This window comes from Phascolarctos cinereus, unplaced genomic scaffold (genome assembly GCF_003287225.1).
Source record: "Phascolarctos cinereus isolate Bilbo 61053 unplaced genomic scaffold, phaCin_HiC Scaffold_8;HRSCAF=390, whole genome shotgun sequence".
Lineage (NCBI taxonomy): Eukaryota > Metazoa > Chordata > Mammalia > Diprotodontia > Phascolarctidae > Phascolarctos > Phascolarctos cinereus.
This window is the reverse complement of record NW_027556291.1, coordinates 9,573,873-9,601,541: the sequence shown is the minus strand read 5'-3', so window position 1 is coordinate 9,601,541 and position 27,669 is coordinate 9,573,873. Positions and strand designations below refer to the sequence as shown.

At 44.8% G+C, this 27,669-nt stretch overlaps 1 protein-coding gene across 10 annotated transcripts; it reads left to right on the top strand.

Moving 5' to 3' along the window:
* Nucleotides 1-86: 86 nt before the first annotated feature.
* CSTF2 (cleavage stimulation factor subunit 2) lies at nt 87-24,931 on the top strand. 10 transcript variants are annotated; one of them, XM_020963381.2, is made up of 16 exons: nt 87-358; nt 1,724-1,802; nt 2,055-2,224; nt 5,845-5,981; nt 6,396-6,515; nt 6,635-6,754; nt 8,019-8,136; nt 8,913-8,975; nt 10,790-10,858; nt 11,422-11,563; nt 12,142-12,314; nt 12,822-13,078; nt 13,161-13,202; nt 20,513-20,608; nt 21,555-21,680; nt 24,758-24,931. In XM_020963381.2, the coding sequence occupies exons 1-15, from the start codon at nt 301-303 to the stop codon at nt 21,675-21,677; spliced, it is 1,767 nt and encodes a 588-aa protein (XP_020819040.1). In that variant the 5' UTR covers nt 87-300; the 3' UTR covers nt 21,678-21,680; nt 24,758-24,931. The 10 variants fall into 10 exon arrangements, with proteins under 10 accessions (XP_020819040.1, XP_078003941.1, XP_020819041.1 ...); XM_078147815.1 differs by lacking the exon at nt 24,758-24,931 and adding an exon at nt 23,801-23,965; XM_020963382.2 differs by lacking the exon at nt 24,758-24,931 and adding an exon at nt 21,969-22,146.
* Nucleotides 24,932-27,669: the final 2,738 nt, after the last annotated feature.

Genomic DNA, 27,669 nt, shown 5'->3' with positions numbered 1-27,669 from the left:
TCTAACCCCGAGCGCTGGCCCGCCCGCTGGGGGCAGGTTTCCTGGAAACTGGGAAGGCCTCTTTGTTGCGAAAAGTAGAGCCGGCTGAAAGCGCACTGGGATTTCTCCCGTCCCGCTCCAGGCCGCCGCGGGCAGGAGGCAGGGCTGTAGGCCACTGTCCCCGCTGCTGCTTTTTACGGAAGAATGCCTGCGAGAAGCCGAGGGCCGCCCCTATGAAGGGGGCCGCCCCTCGCGTACTGCGGAAGTGTGGGTAGGCGCAAGAAGCACTTGTGCTCGCACCGGAAGCGAGCACGGAGGACGATGGCGGGTTTGGCGGTCCGGGACCCTGCGGTAGATCGATCACTGCGCTCCGTGTTCGGTGAGCGGCCCTCGCCACAAGGGTGGCCTGCGGGCTGCACGGCTTGTTAGGCCGAGCTGCGCAGCAGGGGGGAAATTGGGCTGGGACGCCGGCAGGAAGGAAGGAGGAAAGGAAGGAAGGAAGGAAGGAAGGGCAGGACGGCGGGCCGCCGGGAGAAGACGGGGGAGGGGGGGAGGGGTGGCAGAGGGGAGGTTGGGTGTCGCGCGCTCGACCCTGGGAGCTTGCGTACCGGGCGCGTTCGGCCGGGGGGGCTGGGGGGGAGAAAGGGGGGAGGGCAGCGGGCGCTTCGAACCCGGTCAGCCGGCACAGCGTGCTGCGTATGCTTGAGTCAGTGCGCGTGCTCCCGGCACCCGGCAACCGCGGCTCTTCGAGCTCGCGCCTGGGTGTCTCGCGCCTCTTGGGCTTCCCTCCCTTTTCCTCGCGGCTGCCTCCGACCCTCTCCCAGCCCTTCGGGCCCAGATCCCGGGCTCTCCCCTTCGGATCAGGGAAGAGGGTTGGCTCCTTATGAGAGCCCGGCCGCTGGCTGGCGGCCGGACTTGCAGGCGGCGGAGCGCTGGCCCGGCCCCTCTGAACTGGGCATGAGTAGCGCTCCGCAAAGCTTCTGCAGAAACGTGCGCCGCCGGAAAAGATCGTCTCGCTCCCGGTGGATGCGAAACAAAACCAGGGCCAGGGCCTCCGTAGCCCCCTACCCTGAATGGGACAACCTGAACCTGAGGAACAACTTGGCGCAGGGGGCAGGGGCCGGGGCACTTTGTTATTCCGTTTACGGTGGTGGCCAGGCAGCCTTTGAATGTAGCCCACAGCCTCATCCCCACCAAGGTGGGGGTGGGTGGAAAAGGGAAGGGTCGCACCGCCCCTCCTCCCCCTTGGGAAACTCATAGCCAGGGCGACTGTGGGGTGGGGACCGAGGTGGGATAGAGGTACCCCGAGAAGGGCTCTTCCAGCTTTTTAAGACTGCCTGAAGAATCCAGTCCCTGGATTTTCACGGGCACTTTTCGATTGGGGGGGGGCGTCATTCTCGAGCATCAGGTGAAGCTTAGGCTGGGGGTGGGCCGAGAAAGAGGAATAAATGGAGAGGAATCCGCCGAATAGCTCTGATGTTTGAAATCAAGGCCTACTTGTTATAAAAGTAGTTCAGGCGAGAAATCAGTTGCTCCCTCTACCGTCTAACTTTATTTGATTGTTCGCCCTGAGTTGGTAGGAAGACATAGAACATCACGGACCTAGGAACAGGTGTTTTCTCCCTGATTTCTAGAAATGCCATGGCATATGGAGGCCTCTGGGTTCTAGTCACTTAATTTTTCCCTGAAATTGTCTACTGGGAAGCTGGAATTTCATATTTATTTCCTACCTTTTTCTCCTTAGTGGGCAACATTCCTTATGAAGCTACAGAAGAACAGTTAAAGGATATCTTCTCTGAAGTTGGACCAGTTGTCAGTTTCAGGTAAGAGGCCCTTCTTTCCTAATGCTTCTCAAAGTTTCTTCTTAGGAACCTCCTACAAATAGATTTTTACTAGTAATTCTTTAACTGGATTCTAAGCAAAAAGTTAATCCTTCCTGATCCCTTGATAAGATTTTAGTGGAGAAGACTTCAGGGGCTAGAATTAGAAAGTTCCATCCTAATGAAGACATGCGGACAAGACACCTGTGTTCCATATGTAAAAGTTGTGCTCCATTCTTCGTTTTTCCCATTCAGGTTGGTATATGATCGAGAAACAGGGAAACCAAAGGGTTATGGCTTCTGTGAATATCAGGACCAAGAAACAGCCCTCAGTGCTATGAGGAACCTGAATGGCCGTGAGTTCAGTGGGAGAGCACTTCGAGTAGACAACGCTGCTAGTGAGAAGAACAAGGAGGAACTAAAGAGTGAGTCCAGTCACAGAACCCACATTGTGGGTATCATGAGGCAGTGGGCTTAAGGATACAAAGGATTCCCATTTTTGGAACATGGTGAAATACTCAGTTCCACGAGATTCCCCAAGATAAAATACTGGTTTTGTCAACAGAGATGATGAAAATATTACATATTAAGGAAATGTCAATAAATGACAACCTGAAGATTAGTTTGCCTTGAGATCCTCAGTTACTAGAAGGCAAGGCTTGTACTTGAGCTAAGGGAGTCATTGATGCTTGCTACCCACTGTGGAAATAATTGGACATTTAGAATATTGTGGTATTTCTGTGGTATCCACCCAGGAATGTCCATCCTCTAGAAATCTGTGACCTCAGTCCTGTTAAAAAATAGCTGAGAAAGCCTACATACTAATGTGAAGTTATAGCTTTTTACTGATTTGTAAAATTGGCTAGCTAACCTAACCAAGATCAACAGATGGGAGGGAGAAAAATGCAAAGGTATTTGTTTTTATACTGCCCATCAGCAACTTCTGTTTACTATTTTATAAAATCCACTGACAAAAGTTACTGTCACTTAAGAGTTCACAAACTTCAGTCTCACCTAATTTTTAATCACTACATACATAATCTCAAGGGGAAAAAAACTACAGTACTAGAAATACTAACCGTGGCTATGAGACAAGAAAAATAAGTTGAGGAAATAAGCATAGGCAAAAAGAAAACAATCATGACTTTTTGTAGTTGATATGATGATATACTTAACCCTAGAGAGTCGACTAAAAATTCATTGAAACAATGAATTGAACAAAAGTGCAGGATATCAAATCCACCTAAGTCATTAACATTCCTGTATATTACCAGTGAAGCCCAGCAAGAAGAGATAAAGTTTACTTAAAATAACTGCAGAATATATAAAAATACTTGGCAGTCTCCCTATCAAAATACACACAAGAACTGTATGAATCCAACTATAAAGCACGTGATGGAAAAAGATATAAATAATTGGAGAAATAGTAATTTCTCATGGTCAGGCCAAGCCAATCAGATAAAAGTGACAATAACATTTAAATGAGCTCGCTCAGTGCTATACCACTCAATCTGCCAAATGATTACTTTATAGAGCTACAGAAAAGTAAAAAACAAGAACAAATTTATCTAGAGGAACAAAGGTCAAAGAAAGTAATGAATAAAAGGAGGAAAGAAGAAAGCCTACCAGTTATCAGATCTGAAAGCAGTAATCATCAAAACTAGTTAGTACCGATTAAATAACGAGAGGTTGATGGAACAGGTTAACTATACAGTGTAGCAAAGAAAATGAACACAGTAGCCTCGTGCTCCATAAACCCAAAGCTCCCAGCTACTGGAGTAATGGCTTGCTGCATGACAAAAATTGCTAGGAAAACTGGACTGCCGTCTGGCAGAAATTAGAACTAGACTAATACCTCATACCACATACCAAGATAAACTCCAAATGGATATATGAACCTAGATATCAAAGATCATATCATAAATACATTAGCAGAACAAGGAAGAAATTACCTTTCAAATCTGAATAGGAAAAGACTTTATAACTAAACAAGGGATAGGAAGGATCATGGAAGATAAAAGTAGACAATTTTGATTATGCAAAATAAAAAAGGGTTTGTAAAAACAAATCCAGTGCAGCCAGGATTAAAAAAGAAACAAGCAAGAAAATCTTTGCAACAAGTTTCACTGATAAAGGCTTGATTATGAGGAACTTACTCAGTTTTGTAAGCATCAGCCATTCTGCAGTTGACAAATGGTCGAAAGCTGTGAACAGGCAGTTCTCCAGGGAAGAATTCCAAGTTATCTGTAACCATATGAAAAAAAAAATGTTCCAAATCACCAGTAAGTTAGAGAAATTCAAATTAAAGAACTCTGAAATTCCATTTTACATCCCATCAGGTTGGCAAAATTGACAAAAAGGGAAAATGACAAACATCAAAGGGGCTACAGCAAGAAATAGTCATATTGACACACTAGTCACACACTAGTGAACTAGTTCAGCCATTCTGGAAGGCAGTTTGGAAATATGGCCCAGAAGTTACTAACTGCGTTTGTTTGAGCCAATGATGCCACTACTATGCATATGCCTCAGAGAGATCAAAGAAAGAGGAAAAGGGCCCATGCTCGCACAAATATTTATAGCAGCTCTTTATTTATTTATAATATTTACTTATGTTTAATAGTTTTTATAACAAATATATTATAAATAAATCTAATAAAATATATTGTAATTATTTGTAATATTTATAATGGTGACAAAGAACTAGAATTGAGGGGTGGAGGCTTGAGGGGGAGAGCTCATCAATTGGGAATAGCTAAGAAAATTATATATGAATGTATTTGAATGCTGTTGTGTCCGAAGAAAGTTTCAGAGCCACCTAGGAAGATCTCTGAACCAGGAGAACAATTTATACATTGTGAAAAAATGAAGGATTTTTACGACTTAAGAACTCTGGTCAATGCAATAACCAATGAATCTGCTAGAGCAGAGAAGTCAGACTCAGGGGGAATTAAATTCAAATATAATTGTCAGACATTTAACAAAATAAAAGTACAGTACAACATAGGTAATGTTAATTTGTGATTTTCTGAGCCCCTGATGTCACCTTGCTATTTGAGTTTGACAGCACGGTTCCAGACGACCAACACTGAAGAGTGCTGCTACCTACCTCCTCAGTCACAGCGCATGTTCTGGGACGTGGCCAGTGTGGGAATTTGTTTTGCTTGACTGTGCTTATTTGTTACAGAGGATTTGCTTTGCTTTTTTCTTTTTCTGGTGGAGGGAGAGAAGGGGGAAAAAATACTTGACTATTGGGGAAATAAGAAAGAAAAGAAATTTAGTTAAAGAAAAAAGAAAACCATCTCTTCTTCACAGCAAAATCGTTTCTCTTGACTTACATTGAGAACCACAAAGCTGGAATGGAAATGGCTTTTTATTTAATACAGGATGCATGTCTTCATTTAACCCCCTACTAAAGAGAGTACACTTCCAACTGAGTGGATTGAATGGCTTCTTGGTCATGTTTCGAGCCTGTCCCCTGTGAGTTCCATTAAGTCTTTCTGTTTCCTGGAGCTTTGGCCTCGGATCAGCCTTTTTGGCTTCCACTCAAAGGATTGTCATTTTCCTTTTGTAATTCTTTGCGGGAGGGTCATTGTACAGCTAATGGGGGATCCACCTGGTGTTAAATAGGGCACTTGAAGTACCATTCCCAATGCTCAGGTCCATAAGCTTCTGGAATTTCTGCTAATTTCACTTCACCGTTAGATGGATGTGTTCACTGATGTTATGCGATACCAATTGCTACTGGAATCCTATCAATGTAGTAGAGAATTTCAACATCTTTAAAAATCTCTCATCATCAAAATTCAGAAGCTTTGTTGGTAAACATTTGCTTTCCATAGTTTCCACTGTGTCAGATAAAGAGGAGGGAGTGCCTGTGCCCTAAATGCTCAGGCTGGGAAAGCTGTTGCCTTCATATGGTATCTGGACATGGTGTCCAGATATAGCCTGTGCAGGGTTTATGAAACAGTTTAAAGATGCCAATGTTAACAAGCAGCTCTGCATTTTGCAATGTTTTGAATTTTGTTGTATCCGTCCTGATTAGGCCTTGGCACTGGTGCCCCCATCATTGAATCTCCCTATGGAGATCCCATCAGCCCTGAAGATGCTCCGGAATCCATTAGCAGAGCAGTTGCCAGTTTGCCACCAGAACAGATGTTTGAGCTGATGAAACAAATGAAGGTAGGGAATTTAAAACAGATAGAAGCTGTCACATTGAAAGAGCAATCCCAAATGTTAATAGAAGCTGCTTCCCCTGGTGGACAGTGTGGCCACAGACAAGAGTGTCTGTGCTCTTTGCTTGGTTCCTTCAGAGTTTAGTGTCACTGGTGTTCATCATTGGCATTCTCTTGCACCAGAGACCAAGAGGAGCTAGTACTTGAGCTGTGGGGATCCCATAGAAAATCTGATCCAGCTGTTAGAAGGGGGTAATGAAACAAGCCCTTGAACACCCCAAGTTGAGTGGGGTGCTTGCTGATGGCAGCACGGAAGGCCCCAAGGTTTCATGGGCCCCTCAGGTGTGTAGGCCAAGGCTCTTACTGCATAATTTCATTCAGAGGAACCAGGGGACCTGATCAGCTGTGTCTTTTTGCCCAGCTTTGTGTCCAGAATAGTCCCCAAGAAGCACGGAACATGCTACTCCAAAACCCCCAGCTGGCTTATGCTTTGCTACAGGCCCAAGTAGTGATGAGAATCGTGGATCCAGAGATTGCACTGGTAAGTTCTTCTGGTTGCCTATGGAAGTGGCCTTCTTTGTGGTGGGAGGCAGGGCTTGACAGATAATCTTGTTACATGCACGGCCAGTTCCAGCGCATGTGTTTATCTCTTTCCTGTAGAAAATTTTGCATCGTCAAGCAAATATCCCGTCTCTGATTCAAGGTAACCCGCAGCCTGGCCAAGGACCTAGTGCACCAATGAACCAGCCGAATACTCCAGCATCTCAACCACAGCCTTTGGTAGGGATTCACACATGAGCACTTCTGTCTGTCTTTAATTGGCTCCAGTCTTCTGTGACGGCCTCACACTTGTCAGGAGGCCTCTCACTGAGGTTACAGTTGGAAGGCTAGGGTGCAAGAGAAAAGGAAGTTAGACAAAAAAGTGAAAACTCTTTTCGGGTTGTGGCATGTACATCTTCTGTGATGGCCTTACACTTGGCAGGTGGGGAGCAGTGTAGAGCCCTTCAGGTTTGGGGTAATTGAGTAGTGGAAATGAAATTGGGTACCTCAAAAAAGGGCAGGCCCACTCTCCTCACTTACTGCTCTTAACCTGTCTTCCCTGGCTTGTGTACAGCAGTAGTGAGGGCCTTCAGATGAGATCAGATTTTTTTTTTTAAGGCAATTGGGGTTAAGTGTCTTGCCCAGGGTCACACAGCTAGTAAGTGTCAAGTGTTTCGTTTGAGGCTGGATTTGAACTGAGGTCCTCCTGACTTCAGGGCCAGTGCTCTATCCACTGTGCCACCTAGCTGCCCCAAGATAAGATTTTTAAAGCACTTAGCATAGTCCCTGGCACATAGTAGGCATTTCACAGATGCTTATTCCCTTCCCCTCTATATAAAGAACTTGGATATGCAACTCCAGAGTGTGAGAAGTGGTCTTTTGGGGCAGCTAGGTGATGCAGTGGATAGAGCATCGGCTGTGGAGTCAAGAGGACCTGAGTTCAAATCCGGCCTCAGACACTTAACACTTACTAGCTGTGTGACCCTGGGCAAGTCACTTAACCCCATTGCCTAGCCAAAAAAAACCCAAACAAACCAACGAGAAGTGGTCTTTCAAACCTGAACTCCACCACATCCACCCCAAATTCTCTCGGTAGACAGGAGTGAGAAGCTTTGCCTTCGTAAAGGCGTCACTGCTTTGGGGCTTCTCTAAGTAGAGCCCCAGGAGCCTGCCTTTATTTCCCTTTGGTTGCATCAAGTAGAACAATGTGAAGATACCACAACGCCCTGTGATTGAGCAGGATGTCTAAACAAATGTATCCCAACATTGAAGGGGTGTACAAAGCCCCTATGCACCCCCCTCCCTTTCCCTGAGGAGCCCAGAGGGCTGTAGCTATGGCTTTTCTGTTTGTGCCCTGTGGGAGGGCATGCCATCTGGACAGGAATGGGGGGGTGGGATGGTTAGAATAAGCGGTTTGAAGGGAATTTAGGGTGGTCATCAACTAGTGTATTTATTAAATCCCCACAGGGACATGGGACAGGCTCTGATTTCTTCTCTTGTTCAGGGTGGGATGCATGTGAATGGAGCTCCTCCTCTGATGCAGCCACCTCTGCCAGGTGGCGTTCCCACGCCAGGAGCAATGCCCACTGCAGGACCTGGCCCTGGCCCCTTGGCTCCTGGAGGTGAGCTGTGCTTCACATTCTGACACTTGCAAGATGTTGCAACATAGTCCCGTGGCAATTTATTCATTGCACAGGAGAGCTCAGACTCAATGAGATCATCCGTGAAAGGTGCTTGGCGCATCTGAGGGTGCTGTGGAGATGTGACCTGTTGTGAATGTTGTTGTTCAGTCGCTTTGTGGCCCCGTTTGGGGTAACTAGATAAAGTACACATTGCTTGATTCTCTTTCTGAAGAAGATGGGGTGAAATAGTCCAAGTGAATGCTTTGAACGTAGTAGGGAAAGGAGCGAGGTCTTGAGCACATACTTAGTCCTGGTCTCTGATCTCTTTTGCCTGTGGTTTAATGGAGTGCTTTGGGGCATCGAGATGTCAAAGGCAGAGAGAAGTGAAAGCCACTGCCCTGTAATTTGCTGTTCATGATACGGCCAAGACTTTAGAAGGCCTTGGCCGCAGTTCACCTTCCCAGCCCCAATGCGTAAAGCCTGAGGCCCACTTCTCCCATTTGTCTAGCAATGGAGCAGCAGGCACATGGCACTGGGCAGAAGCCCCTTGTGAAGAGGTGGTAGATCTTGGCAGATTTCAGTTGAGGTGTTTCCTGAGTCTCAGAAGGCACTCATTCTTTGTGCAGGGACTAGGTGCAGTGGCTTTTTTGAGGGGAAGGGGGCAGGAATGGTGGTTGGGAACTTCCTTTGTGGGATTATGATGCTATGGAAGGAGGGAGCGATTTGTGGATTTCTTTGTTGTCCTAAGTTACAGTTCCCTTGGCTTTATCTTCCAGGTGGAATGCAGTCCAAGGTTGGAATGCCAGGTGGTGGGCCAGTGTCCCTAGACCGGGGGCAAGGTAAGTACATTGTATTGTCGGGCTAACACAGGTTACTTGCAGCGCTTGACTTCTCCAGACTCTTCACCTAGTGAGGTAAAGCCCAGTGGCAGGGGTGGCAGGGATGAAGCCAAGCGATGCTGTATTGCACTTTTTTCTGATGGGTTTGTAGTCATGTTAGCACGTACTCTTTCTGTCTCTCCCTGTGTTACTAGTGCTGGCTGTTGAGTGGGCACAGGGAGGAATGGGCACATAGCACGGAGCCAGGGTGCATAAAATGACGGTGGCTTAAAAGCCTGGTCAGGGCTGTTGTGGGGAGCACAGGCCAGTGAAGCCTACTCGTCTTGGGTCTGTCGTACCATGATGTGGGCAGCGGCGGCAGCGTTGTCATTGTGCACAGAATCTTGGTCACAATAGCAACAGCAAACCCAGACTTTCTGCCTTCTGTCTCCATGTGGCCAAATCCTAAAAGCAAAGAAAATGTGGTTCGTTTGCAGTGAGAGCCAGGAAAAACAGTGATTCGGTAGCTTCGACTGCTGTTTTCCCCCAAATAGCCCTCAGAATTCTCTAGCATTTTCTGAGTCTGAGGGACCAAGCCCCTCTCCTTGAGGGTGCAAAGCAAAAGTGACCAGCAAGGAAGACCTGCAGACAAGGCAAGGCCTTGGGCCAGACTACTCTACCCTCCTTGTCATTTTGAGCTGGTGCACTGGGGAAGGTTCCAGAAACGACAGAACCAATGATTCGCTCCACAGATGACTGACAGCAATCAAACAAGGTCCTACACCTTCATCCCGCCCTTTCTCTCAGGGTCCATGTGCTTTGAGTGTAGGTGGGTAGGGACTCGGTGTGCCACCTAGCTAGCCCCAGAAGAGATAGGTGAGGGGCTTTCCCTCTTTTCACCCATAGGTTATGGCACCTTTGTGTTTGAAAATTGCTCTATAGGGAGAGTGGAGAAATAGGGTTCTGAACCTGATGCTCTTGGGGCTCCTTGGTAGCAGTTCTCACAAGCCTATAGACTAGGGCGCAGGAGTCAGGCTCCCCTTTGCCTTGCCTAGTGTTGTCTGTCCTAGGATTCTTGCTGCTTGTGCGTACGTGCATGCAGTGGTGGTAGGAGACAAGGGGACATCCTGAGAGCTTGGCATCTCCCTGCCTTCTGCCACCCTGTGTCTTTACTGCTTTTGCAGTTGGACCATTGGTGTCCGTGTGCGTGTATGCAGAAGCCCCTCCTCCTCGGGCTTTGCTCATCATCTCCAAAGGGCTTTTTTCTTCCTCTGAGACTCGGTCACTGTGGCTCCATGGGATACTTGCTTTGGTGTTGGCCGCTCTTGTGTTTCAGATGTAGCTTTGTTTGTGCTACCCCATGTGCTTTGGGGCCTTTCCTCAGTCAGTCCAGCCTTCCAGACTCGGTCTTCTCTAGCTGCCATGTTTTGCTTGTGAACATGCAGCCATATTATTGGATAACAACACAGGAGTGTTTTTAGGAAGAAAGTAGATTATAGCAGAAGTAATGTTTGAAGGAGGCTAGAATTGCTTCCTTAGTCAGATTTGGGCAGCAGGCTCGATTCGTTTCATTTTGATACCCTGGTACACAACTTCTGGGAATCCACCTTCCCAAAGTCGAACTGTGGTTCAGGCATACACGCAAAGAAACTAACATAGGCCAAGGAGATTTGGCAACTCTGGGGCAAACTACCAACCTAGGAATGGTTTTGAGCTTTGGTGAGCATAGTACAAAAATCTCCAGACGTGGGTATGTGTGTAAGGGTGTGTGGGGGGTGTGCAAGCCATTCATGTCTCTGCTCTTTTTCCTTCTCTTTAACTTGCTGCTCACCCAGGGACCCTACAGCACTCACCCGTGGGACCCGCCGGGCCTGCACCAATTGAGCGAGTTCAAGGTACCCACGGTAACTGCAGGTTTCCTGTGCTTGTGGTGTTCAGGGTGGGGTGTGAGAGGAGGAGAGCTGTCTAGCAGTGAGCTTCATGTTGAGAGCCCCAAAAGGGGATATTTTGGCTTTGCTTTTCCTTGGGGGGGAGCCACAAGCCTGAGATTGCCCTTTGTTGGAGGCTTGGTGTCAGGAGGCTTGGATGGAATAACAGCGGTCTGTAGGATGGCAAGCGGTCTTTCCCTAGCTAAGAGGTCCTTGTAGGCACAGCATTGTTCATGTGTGCCAAGGCAGGAGCTGCCTTTTGTGACTGGTTATTGGGCTAAGATAGGAATTCTAAGCAAAACAGAGAAGGATCACTTTCTACAACTAGTTGGCATTTCCCTGTACGCTGCTGCTGCAGCATAGGCCCTGCTTGCTCCCTGCTTTCTGTTCTTGAATTTCAGGAGCATTCTTTTGGGATGAGGAGTTTTCCTGAGCTCTCGCGTGTTAGTTACGTTGACTGTGGTGCATAGAGTCATTGCTCTGAGTTTCCTTGCTTGGTTTTTTTCACTTCGGTAATTCCCCGTTTGTTTCCCTGGCAGTGCCAATGCCAGACCCCAGAGCCCCTATGCAACGTGGACCTATGCCTGCTGGCGGCCCACCTCCCCGAGGTCTTTTAGGGGATGCTCCAAATGACCCACGTGGAGGGACTTTGCTCTCAGTCACTGGAGAAGTAGAACCCAGGTAAGCAAGCACCAACTAAGAAGGACAAGCGCTAACTAACTCATGCCCCCTCTCTTGGGGCCAAGGGCTTTCCCTGCCAAAACAAAGGGAACTCTTCTTGGGGGCTCTCTAGGCCTGAGTGCACCATGGAACAGAACTGCAGATTGCCTAGCCTGACTGTGGCTATTGTTTCCTTGGCAGTCTTCCATAAAGCGCCCAACACTAGAAGGTCAAGCATCTGGACAGGGAGATAGACAATATCAGGTGATCTATACAACGTATATATGTAACACAAAGTCACAGTATGTTGTGGTATGACGCAGCTCCCTGTCACAGAAATGTGCTGCCATTTGAAGAACGTGCCTCTTCTTGTACCGTGGCTGCCGGGTAGGACAGCATTACTCGGATGGCTGTATGTGGCTGTGCCCAGGTTGGCTGTGTAGCACTGCTGAGGGGTAATTTAGTTGTCCAATAACAATTATCTTTCTCCTGCCAGTATATAGAGTTGAGCCTTGGTGTCAGCTTTGTGTCTAATCTCTGCTTCTTGACCCTTTCCTGGCTGACTCCTTTCTTTTGCTCTTCTCTCTTTCTGTCTGCAGGGGTTACCTGGGGCCACCCCATCAGGGTCCTCCGATGCATCACGTCCCTGGCCATGACAGTCGTGGCCCTCCCCACGAGATGCGGGGAGGGCCATTGGGAGAGCCTCGGCCGCTAATGGGAGAGCCCAGAGGACCCATGCTGGATCAGAGGGGTCCACCCATGGATGGCAGAGGTAAGGGGAGATCCATTACATGGAGTCGGCCATGGTAGCTTTTGTCACTTGTGAGCCAGGGGTCAGGGGTTTTGTTTTTAGAAGAAAATAGGGGGGAAAAAAGCCTCGCATGGTAGGAAAGAAAAGAGTATGCAGCCATCTTGACTCTCAGTAAAACACCTTCCACCTCTCAGAGGAGAGATGGATGCTTAGCGCAGAATGTAGCAAGGCAAACACTGGTTGGCAGGCATGGCCCGTGTGTCAGGTTCTTTTATTGTGGGGAATGGGGTATTGGTAAGTGACGATAATGGGCGGGGGGGGGGCAGGCACCAATCAGACAATTATTAAAAAGAAATGAAGCCGAAAGAATAGAGAATAATCAGGTAGGAGTGTGTGACATATACAACAGATGGTACAACTTGAAGCTGAGTTATTTTGGGATTTCATTCATTCCCTGGATGTTCACTTGTCCAAGCAGCTGTCTGTCTTCGAATGGCTGGCTATGGCTCTGCTTAACTCTTCCCACAGGTGGAAGAGATCCCCGAGGGATGGATGCCCGAGCCATGGAGGCCAGAGCCATGGAGGCCAGAGGCATGGATGCAAGAGCAATGGAAGCCAGGGGGATGGAGGCCCGAAGCTTAGAATCAAGGGCCCTGGAGGCCAGGGGCATGGATGCAAGAGGAATGGAAACCCGAGGCCCTGGCCCCAGAGGCCCAATGCCTGGGGGCCTCCAGGGACCTGGGCCAATCAACATGGGAGCAGGTGGTCCGCAGGGTCCCCGGCAGGTATGCATATCCCCTCTTCCTCTCCTAGTAATTCTTGATTATTCTAATCGGGCTAATTGACCGCTTCTTCTTGCTGTCTCAGGTTCTTAGGAATGGGAGGCTCCGTGCAGAGATTCTAATTCAGGTGTGTCTTATGCTGGTGCTTTTTGGCCACTGCCACTGTATCCTAAAAACTAAGGGTCTCCTGCTGGGCCACTATGGCTGTTGTGTTCCCGAGACAAGACTGGGATTTTAGGATTCGAGGAGGAGGAAGGTAGTGGGAGAAATGTGACTGGTGAGCAAGCAGCTGATAGGTTCCTGTGTATATATAACCTGTGTCAAGCCATAGCCCAAATAAATGAGCAGGGTGTTGGGTCACAGGATTGGTTCCTTAACGTACCCATATCAGAACCTCCTGATCGTGGCTCCCTATCCTCCCTCCTCTCTTTTCTTCCTTAAATGTGCTTTTAGAAACTAAATACAAACAATTCTCCTTGCTTGGGAGTGTCTTCCTGCTCAGTCAGCTCTCCCCTCCGAGCCCACAGTAGGAGTTTTTGGCCATTCCTTTACTTTGCCTCCTTTGATCATCATAGCATGCACCCCATTTTTCTGGTTCTTGTTTCACTTTGCATTATCTCAGAAAGGTCTTTTCGGTCCATCTTGATCACTTTATAGTATTCCATTGCACATTTACCAAGCGCTATTTAACTATTCTCCATTTCTCAGGAATCACCCTCTTTGTTTCTGTCCTCATGTACAGAGGAGGAGACCTGGGTTCTAGACTCTGTCACCCCAAACAAGGCAGTAAACCTCTCTGGACTCTAGGTAATTCTCGGGGGCACAGCTAGGTGGCACAGTGGGTAAAGTTCCAGACTTGGAATCAGGAGGACCTGAGTTCAAATGTGGCCTCAGCCACTTGACACTAGCTGTGTGATCCTGGGCAAGTCACTTAACGTCAATTGCCTCACCAAAAAAGAAAAAAAAGAAAAGAAGGCTGTTACAGGGAAGGTGAAACCTGCCCACTTTCCCCTCATCTTTGTTTATTCTGCCTTTCCCCTTCTGCCCTCTCCCCTCTACCTTTCCCCCTTCACATCTCTTTCTCCCTTTCTGAGGAAGGTATCTGTATTTTTCCCCCTTGGGGTTAGAGAGAGCTGTCTTTTCTTCCCTCCCTCCCAGCTCCATCCCCTCTCCTCATCCTTGCCTGCTTCTGCCCTTTCCTTTCCCCTCTGTTCATGGGCCAGAACCTGCGGCAGAATTAATGCTTTTATAATATATTGCATACAGTTTGGGAGTCCCTGTTTTTTAGCAGGACAATGAGATGAGCTGAACATTTCTTTTCCTGTAAATTAGAGTTTGCCTTCAACCTCTGTAGCCCTCTGCCCTTGATTTTTTTTCCCCCAACTATGGGTAAGTAACCCTCAGTAGAAAAAAAAAAGTTCCCCACCCAAGCTCTGTGGATTTTTTAGCGGCTTTGTTAATGGGTTTCCTGAGGAAAGAAGTTTAAGCTAGCAGCAAAAGTAGCACAGTGTTCAGAAATCTATTTCTGCCCTTCTTTTGCTTTTATGCTGTGAATAATTAAAAGTGATTTCTTGGTTTCTCTTCACCAATGAATGCTAAAGTTAATAATCATAAAAGTAGATGAAAAAAATTCAAAATTAGCAAAAGTTTAAATCATCAAATTAACAAAAGCTTAGATCAGAATTTAAATTTGAGGGGGCTCAGTGAAATCTACTTTGACTAGAGAGCCCAAGTCTAGACGAAGGGCTGGCCAAATGAAGACTGACCTCTGCCATCAAGCTCTCGGGCCTCCCTAAAGTGCCAGTGGTGCATCAGCTGCAAAGGGGGAGCTCTCTGTGCTCATCCAAGAGACCCTGGCAAGGTGAGGGTGGGGCAAGAGTCATGCCCTCCCACTGAGTGCCCAGAGGGATTCCACCTTGGGTTGGGGGGCTAGATGCAAAGGAGTGACCCAGTAGTAGTAGTCATGTGGTATCTGGCAGCAAGCAGTTTTGACTCTCCATCTGAACAGACTGCCCTGCGTGGGAGCTCACTTTCACAGCCCTCCTCTCCCTAGGGAGCCAGGAGCAGGAGCTTAAAAGCAGTGGCTTACTTTAGGTTCCTGAAGGTAGAGGTGACCAGAACTTTGACCTTCAGAATAATGGGTGGTTACTGGACTTTGTTCTGGTCTTTTTGCAGGATACTGGTACTGTTTGGCTTTGCCAACAAAAATGTATATGAGGCTGTCATTTCTAGGAAGGGTGGGGTAAGGGTGGGTGTATAGGGCCTTTGATAAAAAGCTGCCTATTTCTGACTCGGCAGGGATCCCAGCCCTAGGGGGAGCCATGGAGGTTTTTTCTCTTTATTTAAAGCTTCCTTGGCAGGTATTACAACTTAGCCTCCAGAACACACACTACCTGCCTGTCATTGGTTCTAGCTTCCATCACAAGGGTTGCTATGTTTCCTAAAGAGTAGGCACTGTCTGGCTTTCTGTCTGTCATCTGCCCTTAACTTCTGTGGCACATTTTACTACTTTTCCTTCAGAACACACCCTGAGTTCATATATCATCCTCCGTAGAATGGGCGACTTTTGCTTCCTTGTCGCCTATGCTCAGTCCTTCCGTTGCTTTTTCTGGTTTCATTACTATAGCTAGCATTTCTAGTACAGTATTGGAGAGTAATGGTCATCACAGACATCCTTGCTTCACCCCTAGATCTTATTCAGAAGCGTTCATGTCCATTTTTGTGCCCATGACAGAGAATGCTCGTGCTCCTTAAAGAAAGCCTCTCTTGATTCCCCGTGCTTTCCAGTGGTTTTAACTGGAATGGATGTTGGGTTTTGTCAAAAGCTTTCGTGTTGTTTTTGTTCTTGACGTGGCCAGCTGTGCTTATAGTTTTCCTAATGTTGAGCCAGCCCTGCATTACTGGTATAAATTGAACCTAGTCAGTATATTTGATCTTTGTGATATATTGCTGTAATGTCTTCGCTCATATTTTATTTAGCATTTTTGCTTCAATATTCATTAGGGAAATTGGTCTAGAGTTTTCTTTCACTGGTTTTGTTCTGCCTGGTTTAGATAGCGAAAGGATATTTGTGTCAGACAGAATTTGGTGGGACTCCTTTTATCTATTTTTCCAAGCCGTTTCTGTAATAGTGAAATTAATTGTTCTTTAAATGTTTGGTAGAATTTACTTGTAAATCCATCTGGTCCCAAGTTTCTTTTCCTAGGGAGCTCATTTATGGGTTATTAAATTTCTTTTTTCCAAAATAGGGTTATTTAAGGATTCTGTTGTTTCCTCTTCTGTTAATCTGTTCCCATAGAAGGTGGTACTATTTATCCTATAGAACACACACAGTCTCTCTGTCTGTTGTCAGTTCTGGTTTCCAGGGTTAGTGTTACTCTCTTTCCTAGAGAACCCACCCTGTCTGTGTGTATATGTCAATCATGAGTTCTAGCTTCCATACTAGGTGTTACTGCTTACCTACAGAACCCACCCTGGGTCTGCCATCGCATCGGCCACAGAAGGCACATTTTGTTTCTTCATTCGTTGCCTATGCTTATTCCTTTGGTTCTTTTTTCTGGTCTTACAGCTGTTGCTCACAGTTCTAGTACAATACTGAATAGTAATGATGACCGAGGACATCCTTGCTTCCCCCTTCCTCCCCCCGTGTCCCCCATCTTATTCAAAAGGGTTGTAGTTCATCCCCATTACATAGAATGCTCCTTCTTGGTTTTAGATACACACCAATTTCTATTTTAAGAAAAGCTCCATTTATTATGGTTTCTAGTGCTTTCACTAGGAATGGGTGTGGAACTTTGTCAAAATCTTTTTCTGGATCTAGTGAGATAATCATATGCTTTTTGTTGTTTTTGTTATTGAGATGGTCAGTTATGCTGATAAGTTTTCTAACATTGAACCAGCCCCACATTTCCGGTATGAATTGAACCTGATCATCGCCTATGATCTTTGTGATATATTGTTGTAATCTCTTTGCTAGTATTTCATTTAAAATTTTTGCATCAATATTCATTAGGGAAATTGGTCTAGAGGTTTCTTTCCCTGGTTTTGGTATCAAAACCATATTTGTGTCACGGGAGGAATTTGGTAGGACTCCTTTATCTTTTTTTTCACCTTCTATAATGTTGGAATTAATTGTTTTTAAAATGTTTGATAGGATTCTTTTGTAAATTCATCTGGGTCTGGGGTTCTTTTTCTTTTTTCTTTTTTTTAATTAATTTATTTAGATTTATCAACAATCACTTCCATATACATTGGAGTTTAAAATTTTTCTCCCCCTTCCTCCCCAAGACGGCGCACAATCTGATATAGGCTATATATATACCTTCCTATTAAACATATTTTCACATTAGTGATGTTGTAAGAATTAGAACCAGTAGGAGGAACCACCAGAAAGAGGAAACAAAACTCAACAGAAGGAAAAAAAAATAGCAAATACTGTGCTTCAGTCTGCATTCAAACTCCATAGTTCTTTCTTGGGATGTGGCTAGCATTTTCCATCATGAGGCCTTTGGAGATGTCTTAGATCCTTGTATTGCTGGGAAAGGTTAAGTTTATCAATATTAGTCATAGCACAATGTGGCTGTTATTGTGTACAAAGTCCTCTTGGTTCTGCTTACTTCACTCAGCATCAGGCCATATAAGTCTTTCCAGGTTTTTCTGAAGTCAGCCTGTTCATCATTTCTTATAGCACAATAGTATTCCATTACATTCATATACCACAACTTGCTCAGCCATTCCCCAATTGATGGGCATCCTCTCAATTTCCAATTCTTTGCCACCACAAAAAGAGCTGCTATGAATATTTTTGTACATGTGGGTCCTTTTCCCATTTGTATGATCTCTTTGGGATATAGCCCTAGAAGTGCTATTGCTGGTCAAAGGGTATGCACATTTTTATAGCCCTTTGGGCATAGTTCCAAATTGTCTCCAAAATGGTTGGATCATTTCACAACTCCACCAACAATGTATCAGTGTTCCAATTTTCCCATATTTCTCCAACATTTATCATTTTCCTGTTTTGTCATGTTGGCCAATCTGATAGGTGTGATGTGGTACCTCAGAGTTGTTTTGATTTGCATTTCTCTAATCAATAGTGATTTAGAGCATTTTTTCATATGACTATAGATGGCTTTAATTTCTTCATCTGAGAACTGCTGTTCATATCCTTTGACCATTTATCAATTGGGAATGGCTTGTATTCTTATAAATTTCTTAATTCTCTATTCTCTAATATTTTAGAAATGAGGCCTTTAGCAGAGGTTTAAAAATTCTTTCCCAATTTTCTACCTTCCTTCTAATCTTAGTTGCATTGGCTTTGTTTGTGCAAAAACTTTTCAATTTAATGTAATCAAAATTATCCATTTTGCTTTCATAATGTTCTCTATCTTCTGTTTGGTCATGAATTCTTCTGTTCTCCATAGATCTGATAGGTAAACTATTCCTTGTTCTCAGTTTGTTTAGTATCAGCCTTTATATCTAAATCATGAACCCATTTTGACTTTATTTTGGTATATGGTGTGAGATTTGGGTCTATGCCTAGTTTCTGCCATACTCTTTTCCAGTTTTCCCAGCAGTTTTTTCAAAGAGTGGGTTCTTATCCCAGAAGCTGGGGTCTTTGGGTTTATCAAATAATAGATTACTATAGTCATTGACTACTGTGTCTTGCATATTTAACCTATTCCACTGATCCACCACTCTATTTCTTAGCCAGTACCAAGCAGTTTTGATGATTGCTGCTTTATAATACAATTTAAGATCTGGAATTGCTAGGCCACCTTCCCCTGCATTTCTTTTCATTAGTTCCTTGATATTCTGGACCTTTTGTTCTTCCAAATGAATCTTGTTATTATTTTTTCTAACTCTATAAAATAATTTTTGGTAGTTTGATTGGTATGGCACTGAATAAGTAAATTAGCTTAGGTAGGATTGTCATTTTTATTTATTAGCTTGGCCTACCCATGAGCAACTGATGTTTTTCCAATTATTTAGATCTGATTTTATTTGTGTGAAAAGTGTTTTGTAATTGTGTTCATAGAGTTCCTGGGTTTGTTTCGGGAGGTAGACTCCTAAATATTTTATAATGTCTACAGTAAGTTTAAATGGAATTTCTCTTTCTATCTCTTGCTGTTGGGCTTTGTTGGTAATATATAGAAATGCTGATGATTTATGTGGGTTTATTTTATAGCCTGCAACTTTGCTAAAGTTGTTTATTATTTCAAGTAGTTTTTTACTTGATTCTCTAGGATTCTCTGAGTATGTCATTGTACCATCTGCAAAGAGTGATAGCTTTGTTTCTTCTTTGCCTATTCTAATACCTTCAATTTCTTTTTCTTCTCTTATTGCTAAAGCTAAGTTTCCAGTACAATATTGAATAACAGTGGTGATAATGGACATCCTTGTTTCACCCCTGATCTTATTGGAAATGCTTCTAGCTTGTCCCCATTACATATAATGCTTGCTGAAGGTTTTAGATAGATGCTATTTATTATTTTAAGGAAGACTCCATTTATTCAATACTATGCTCTCTAGTGTTTTTAATAGGAATGGGGGTTGTATTTTGTCAAAGGCTTTCTCTTTTTCTTAAGGAGATCATTAATGCTTGTTCAGTTTCTTTTTTCAAATGGGCTTAAGTATTCTATTTCTTCTTCTGTTAATCTGGGCAGTTTTCTAGCCTCTCATTTCCTGCAAAACATTCCCTGTCTCTCTGTCAGTCATGAGTTCTAGCTTCCATGGCAGGTGTTATTACTTTTACTACAAATCACTGTGTCCGTGTCTGTCTCAATGCTCCTAGCTTCCTGACAGGTGTTAACTACTTTTCCTACAGAATACCGCCACTCCCATGCTCAGGAAGGTGTATTTTCTCATCTCTTCTCTAGGGCCAATTGTAGTCATTATAATTAGGCAACTTTCTTTTTGGATTTATTGTTCTTTCTTTTTAGATTTTTATAGTCATTTTATACATTCCTTTCCTAGTTCTACTTTCTTACCTCTGCAGCAGAGCTCCTCTCGGTTCCTCATGTTTATAATTCCTTGCAGAGCTCTTCTGTTATATTCATATAGTACAGTTTGTTGAGCCATTCTCTTATTGGATGGATACTCACTTTGTTTACAATTTTTGGTTACTCCAGAAGGTTTTGCTATGACTATTGTGGTATATATATATGAGACCTTTCTTTCTTCCTTTGGCCTTGAGATTAAGGCAGATCCTTCTTGGGGTATATGACTAGCAGTGGGGTAGATCTCAAAGTCAAGAAGTATGGGCGTTTAGTCATTTTGACGTTCAGGATTCTATGTTCTGAGTGATTGAACCAGTTCACACAGCTCCACCAACAGCATATAAATGGGTGCCACACTTACTTCTTGACACTGCTAATTTTAATTGCCTGTTATCTGTGTCTCAGAAACTCATCAGGTCCTCTCCTGTCTTTGGACACACAGGTCCCAGGTATGCAGGGATCTGGTCTGCAAGGCGGAGGTCAGCCTGGGGGATTTAGTCCTGGACAGAACCAAGTTACTCCACAGGATCACGAAAAGGCAAGTTTTAACTCTCTCCATTGATCCAGAGGCCTCCTCTCCATCTGCACGTGCGCATGTGCAGAATGCGGCTGCTATGTAACAGTGCCCTTGCATACAGGATTTTCTGTGTCCATTCAGTAGTGGTGTTTTGACTCAGGGGTCCATGGGCCTGGGCCTGGAAACTGAATAAGGGTTATGTAGTAGGCTCTTAGGGTGATCTGTGTAAGGTGGAAATAGCTGAAAAGACCTTAGCCTACCTTCTCTTCCATCCCTTACCCCATTAAAAATAGTAGTTGAGTTCCTGCTGTTGAGGCACCTGGGTGGTACTATGGATAAAGTGTTGGCCTTGGATTGGGGAAATTCCATCCTTTTCTCAGACCTCTCTGGGCAAGTGACTTAATTGACTCAACTGTGAAATGGGGATCATCATAGCACCTCTCTCCGAGGGTGGTTGTAAGGACCAAATGAAGTCTTATTTGTAAAGTCGTTTACAAACCACAAAGCACCATATAGATGCTAGCTATTATTATTAGCTCTTTGCTTTTGTATTAGATCTTTGTGGGAAACTCATGCGGGACAGGAAATATAGTGAACATTTCTATGGCCTGGGGTTGACATGTAATCTTTCTTTTGATGCCCTGCTTATTATTATCCTCCTTGTACAGATAAGGTAATGTCTGTTCAGGGAGGGGAAGTGACCCTCATTTACCTAAGGGGCCTTTGGGGCTCCTCTAGGCCTTGGTCTGGGTGTGGTTTTATTTGCATGCAGGCTTCTCTGTTTACCTTTGCCTCACCACCTTGTTGTTGCCTGTTTCCTTGGTATAAAATGGACTTTCTTTTCCCGTTTGATTTCCTCTTCCCCCCACAACACAATTCGGTGCACTTGGTAGGGAGATGATGGCCATGGGGAACTGCGGAGCTGTCTTTATTACAGTTCCATAATCGTCTTCCTTTCTTTCCAAAGGCTGCTCTGATTATGCAAGTGCTCCAGCTGACCGCAGACCAAATTGCTATGCTCCCTCCTGAGCAACGGCAGAGTATCCTGATTTTAAAGGAACAGATACAAAAATCTACTGGCGCCCCTTAAATGGTGAGCAAACAGATGCCCAGCTGGGGAGGGCAGAGGGCTGGAGTACCCTGCTTGGGTTGCTTCCATCCTCACCCAGAATGCTCAGCATAAGGACCTTTGTTTGTTCCTCTGATCTCTATTCTGCTTCTGCAAGGCCAATCTGTGCGGTGGGATGGTACTGTAGGGCATTGGTCCATTGTGGAGAGTTCTCTGTTCTGCATAGTTAATCACCTCGGATGTGCTAATATATGGAGCATTTCAGTAAATGTCTATGTATCTTAGTAACCAGTATATTTACTTCTGAAGCAGATTCTGATGTAAGAAGAATAGAGCATGTAGCCAAGGAAGCGAATGGTCAACAAAATCCACCATAAACTCTGACAGGTTTTAGCATGAGTTCTTACGGGCTGACACATAGCTCCCCACACTCATCATCACCCTTCCTCCTTGTCATACTCATCTTCCAAATAAACTCATCATGACACACCTTGAAAGTGTTCTGTGTGTTATTGGCTCAGTTTTAAATTCTGATCTCTCCAACATCTTTAAGGTTGAGTAACTTAGTGGAAAGTAAGTCATCTTCTTTGTTCCAGGGCTGGGTTGACTCTACCCTGCCAAGTTTCTCTACTCTCTTGCCTCTTTCTTCCACTGTGAAAGGTGACGTTGGGCTCTCAAAGGTTGGCCAGCCAAACACAAACTGTGCCAAGCCTAGATCACAAGCACAGGCCTGGTCACCCCCACAGAGTTTTGCTACCATTTAGAACTTCTTTGGGTCCCATCTCCCAGTTGGTACATCCTGGTGATAACTTCCCTGGTATCAGCCAGTGATCTTACTGCACAGTGGGCTAGATCCCCACAGCAGTCAGTCTGTAAACATTTAGTAAGCGCCTGCTGTGTGCCAGGCACTGTGCTGAGTGCTGGGAATACAAAGAAAGGCAAAGAGACAGTTCCCACCCATCGAGTAGCCCACAAGCTAATGGGGGACACAGCAAGCAAACAACTGTGTACAAACAAGTTGTATAAATGGGCAAGTAATTGAGAGAGGGAAGGAACTCAAATTAAGAGGGCTTGGGGAGGGCTTTCTAGAGAGGGTGAGATTTTGGTTGAGACTTAAGGGAAGTCAAGGAGGGCAGTAGGCGAGCTGAAGAGGCACAGGGGATGGCCAAAGAGAATGCCAGGAGCCAAGACACAGGTGTCTTGTTCAAGGAACAACTAGGAGGTCACTGTTGCCGGGTGGGGGAGGATGTTAGGAGTGGGGGAGGGACCTGGTTATGAAGGGCTTTGATTGGGTATTCAGTCCTGGAGGTCACAGAGCCACTGGAGTTTAGTGAGTTGGCAATGTGGTTGGCCCTGTGCTTTTGGAAAATCAGATCTAGAATTACAGAATTTCAGATTGGGGACAGGGCAGTCTAATTCTAGTTTTATAGGTAAGGAAATGTGCCCAAAATGATGACAAAACTTCTGTATGTCATGTACTAGGCAATAGTTGGACCTGCTCCTAAATTCCTGCCACACCACTCTACCTCTGGACATTCATTATTGTTTTATTAACATGCAAGTATCTTATCAAAATGCCCTAAATTTCAAATTTCTGTTTTTCACTAAAGTGTGAATTCAGAGCAGTCCATTCTCTCCCAGCAGCTGCTGTTGCTAGGTGACCTCCCATTTTCTTTTGCTGTGCCCGTTCCAGTAGCACCTTAGCTTTAAAAACAACAAAAACCTAGCTTTTTTGCTCCATCAGTAAAGGCACAAACTATGAACTTAGGAGATTGGAATTGTTGTTCCCTAAGAGGAAATCTTGGAGATTTCATCTCTTCTATTTTATTCGTTTCCTTTTGCTAGAGACAACATGTCTACAGTGTGAAGAAAGATGGTGGATGGAGGTTTGGGGAGGAGGATTCCTTCAGCACCTCCTGGTTTTTTTTTTTAACAAAATTCCCTTCAGAGCCTGGCTTGGTTGGGCAGGGTTTTGCAGTTGATTTGTTGGTGGTTTTGCACAGAGGGAATCTGTGACCAAAGGCAGGGCTCTGCTGCCAAGCTTTGACCCAGCCAGTTGTGACCCGTCACAATCACTGGGAAAAGTGAAGCGATGGCTGCTGTGGCTGCTTCTGACCTGTGGCCCGTCTTCCTTACTACTACAGGGGCTGTCGTGCACATTTGAAATCCTACGAGAGTTCAAGTGCTGCTCCAGATTCTGGCCACTTAGAAGGCACTGTAGAAAAATGGCTCTGGCTCTGGAATCAGAAGATCTGCCTTTGCCCCTTACTATTTCCTTTGTAATAAATGACCTTGGGCAAGTCACTTCACTTTGGCCTCCATTTACCTCATCTGTAACATGAGGGAATTGAATCTCTGAATTTCTTTCCACTTCAACAGCCATAACCCTACATGCAAGCATATTGAGGATCTTTGGAGACTGGGTTTGGATACCTCTGGGAGGCACCATGTGAGCATGGACTTAGCAGACTTCTTCCAAAAAGTTTTCAGGCCTCTGGCCACCCTTCGAAGCATTACAGTCAAGATTTGATATAAATCTTAGTTCATCGTAGGCCACAAATGTGTTTACACTGTTTTCCTGCCCCAGGAAATGGATAATACTAAGTCTGGTTTGGGCCCAGGAGTAGGAGAGCCTCACAAGCTGGCCTTTGATGAATGGTTGCTCTCGGGAATGGGATGGACCTGGTTGTGTGTGTAGCTCTGCCTAACTCAGGATTCCAAAGATTGGGTGGGCCTGCATTTTCTGACACCAGCAGATCTTTCTTTGAAGATTTAAGTTATTAGGTAGCTTCTACTGTAGTTAGATGAGGTACTTACTGGGGGAAACCATCACAACTCTCTTTGTAACTGAAAAACCACGGGAAAAAAACTGGTTGGGGCCGAAGCAGATAGGTCCTGTATTCAGTGCTCCAGATGAATTGGCCTGGAGCTAGCTCCCATAAGCTTCTGTAGGCGTTTCCTGTATGTGTGAGAGTATGCCTCCATCCTTGCAAATATCAGTTGGAAATTGGCAGGGAGGCAGCGGACTGAGCTCCTTGTGATCTGGTGTGGTCCCAAGGCCCTTTCCTCACTAATGGATTCTCTCCAACTTGTTATTGTAGGTTTACAGAATGCTTGACAGAAATCCTGCATGTCTAATTTCATAGTATGGAGAAGGATCCAGGATCATAAGTTTCTGTGTCCCAACACTTAAATGACCTGAAATGGTGGGCAAAACATATCTGATGCCTCTACCAGAAGTAAAATCTACTTATCCTCATTGTTGGGTTTTGGGGGGTGGGGGGTGGGGAGGGAGGTGGGGGGTAGGGGGTGGGTGTATGTATGTGTGTGTATGTTTGTGTGTAGCTTGTATATTTTATGTGAATTAAAAATAAATTTTCCCCAGGACTTGAGTGTGCCCCAAATCAAGATGTGTGATGTCCTTTTTGCTGGGGAAGTTAGTAGTTGCTTTTGCTTCAGTTGCAAGCTATGGGACAAGTTGTTAGACTATGGCTTCTTCTATTGTCCATGAGCTATGTTCCCCAGCTGTGTCTTCTTTTGTATGTCAGTAATTGATTGAACATTATTAAGTGCTACTGTATGCAAGGCATTGTGCATTGTGTCTTTTACTCTTCTTGATGGTCAGTTATCAGCTGTATGGTTTTCCAAAACCAGCTTTTTGTGTTCACTTTGTGTCTAGCCAAAATAACAAGGCTGTGTCTTTTTGAAAACTGAGAATTTACCACTCTGTATCTAATAAGAGAAAATAATAAATTAATTGAGCTGTAGGCAATTGGTTGGAGCAAGAAAACATCCAGAAAGGCAACAAAGCATCGACATTGGCACAACAGTCTGTTGCTTCTAGAACAGTCCAAATAACCATGATGCATTTTTATGTCAATAGCAGATGGATTCTTTTATGTCGTTCGGAGCTAAAGCAAAGATGCTGTGTTTGGTGGTGATTACGGTATGTGTCATCAGCATCATAGAAACAGATGGCACTTGCCTGTTCTCTCATAAAGCTCTCAGGTCTTTGGAAAGACAATTAAAGACTTTTTGAGGTATTTGTGATGCCTTTTGTACATCAGTTATTTGCAGATATGGTATAAAACTGTTTAGGCATTGATATAAACCATTCTCGAACCTATTTCTATTTTCAGCCTTTGCTGCCTCTTGAGATTACTTGCAATCAGCTGCATTAAGAGGCTCATAGCATGTGATGAGCACATACCAAGCCTGAGATTTAGGAGCCCAAGGCCATGAGAACCCAAAGAGAAGCAAAGATAAATTGGACGATAAGAAACCAAAGGAGGGTTTTGACTGATGTGCAAAGAAATTGCAAAATTCTCATAAGACAGCCTGCCTCCCTTCTAGTACGTTACCATTCTGGAAGGGGGGAAATGCAATGGAACCATCATTCCCTATTTTTTCCTTATCTCTGCCTTCCCCCCCCCCAAAAAAAAGGGAGCATCAGGGCTGAACCAAAATTCTGAAGAATGAATTATGTAAACATCATCTAACAGCCCAGATGGGATGTCAGTAATTTGGGCCGTGTTTGTATAATCTCATCATGCCAAAATCACATATCAAGACTGAGAAGCCCTGGTTCCCAGGAGCCCCAGGAAGGGCCCCAGAAGTGCCTAGATTGCTCAGGAAGGTTGTACGATGACATTTGACCCAGAGTTACCTCACGTCAAGCCAACCACTTCATTTTTCAGTTGAGTTACCCTAGTAGCAATGGCAACAAATGAGAGTGAGCCAATAGTTTTTGTCGTTACCCCCAGTTGGGGTTTTCTCAGCAAAGACACTAGAGAGGTTGGCCATTTCTTTCTCCATCTCATTTTACAGATGAGGAAACTGAGCCAACAGATAGTAGCAGTCAACTCCAGCTACCCTTCCAGAAAATCTACCAGCATTTCCATTTTCTTTTTTCTAGTCATTTTGTACAATTGTTTTTAAAAAGCTTTATTTATAATGCAAATCCTTTTTTTTTTTTAATGCCTGCTGTCCAACTGTAATCAGTACTTAAGATCACAAGCAGCTACTGTGAGTCCCAACCTATCCTATCACTAGTAGTGGTACCAGACTGAGAAGCAACCTTCCTGATCCTAGTCATACAGCCCTACAGGGAAGTTTCAACAATCAACTGACTGTTTACCCTTTCTACCTATTTGAAGTAGAGAAGGGAAAAGAAATCTGTTCTGTTGGAGGTCCATGTTGGATGAGTAAATTAGTTAAAGCCAACTGTCATGCAGTGTATGTGCCACACTCTGTGCCCATAGCCTACCACCTCTCTGCTGAGAGGGTTGGTGCAGCTGTTCACAACTATACTAAGGTAGCCTGATGCCATTACAATTATGCCATAACCAAAGCCCTTCCTGGAGGCCCCTGGAGAGCAGAGACCTTGCCTTTGCCTATCTGTGTACCCCAGTGTACTAAGTGTCTGACACTTCCTAAGCGTGTGTTGACCCCACTGGTTAGGCCTGGCTGGCTGGCTTTGTTTTAGTGAAGGAGACTAAGGTCCAAAAAACTCCCTGTTTAAGAGCATAAATCCTCTGACTCACTGGCTGGTCATTGCTAAAAATGCAGTAACTAGTTATTCTGTTTCATTCAACTAAGGTTTATCAGGTACTAATTATGTACAAAGATAGGAACTAAGAAAGACAAAGGTAAATTAAGGCAAGTTCCCTTAAAAGTTTCTAGTGTAATTAAGGAGATGCAATATAGTACACTGGAAAGGGCATGAGAGGTAGAGACAGAGGACGTAGATTCAGATCTGCCATTTATTGCCTTGTGACCTTGGGCAGTTCATTTCACCCCTCAGCCTCAGTTTCTCCCTCTGTAAAATGACAGAATTGGATTTGATGACCTCTAAGGCTCTAGTTCTCCATCTCTGAACAGCAATAACGTAAAGTCGATTTTAAGTATACAAGAGAGGTAGAAGCCAAGCGTCATGAGTGTTCTGAGGAGGAAGACATCACTTCTGAGAGTGATGGTGTAGTGGATGGGGCACTGGACACAGAGTCCGGAAGAC

What these genes read in the sequence shown, in the direction of transcription:
- CSTF2 (XM_020963381.2), top strand. Translation starts at nt 301, where the DNA reads ATGGCGGGTTTGGCGGTCCGGGACCCTGCGGTAGATCGATCACTGCGC. An exon ending in TGGCCCCTTGGCTCCTGGAG is followed by an intron (nt 8,137 to 8,912) that starts GTGAGCTGTGCT and finishes TTTATCTTCCAG; the next exon opens with GTGGAATGCAGTCCAAGGTT. An exon ending in GTCCCTAGACCGGGGGCAAG is followed by an intron (nt 8,976 to 10,789) that starts GTAAGTACATTG and finishes CTGCTCACCCAG; the next exon opens with GGACCCTACAGCACTCACCC.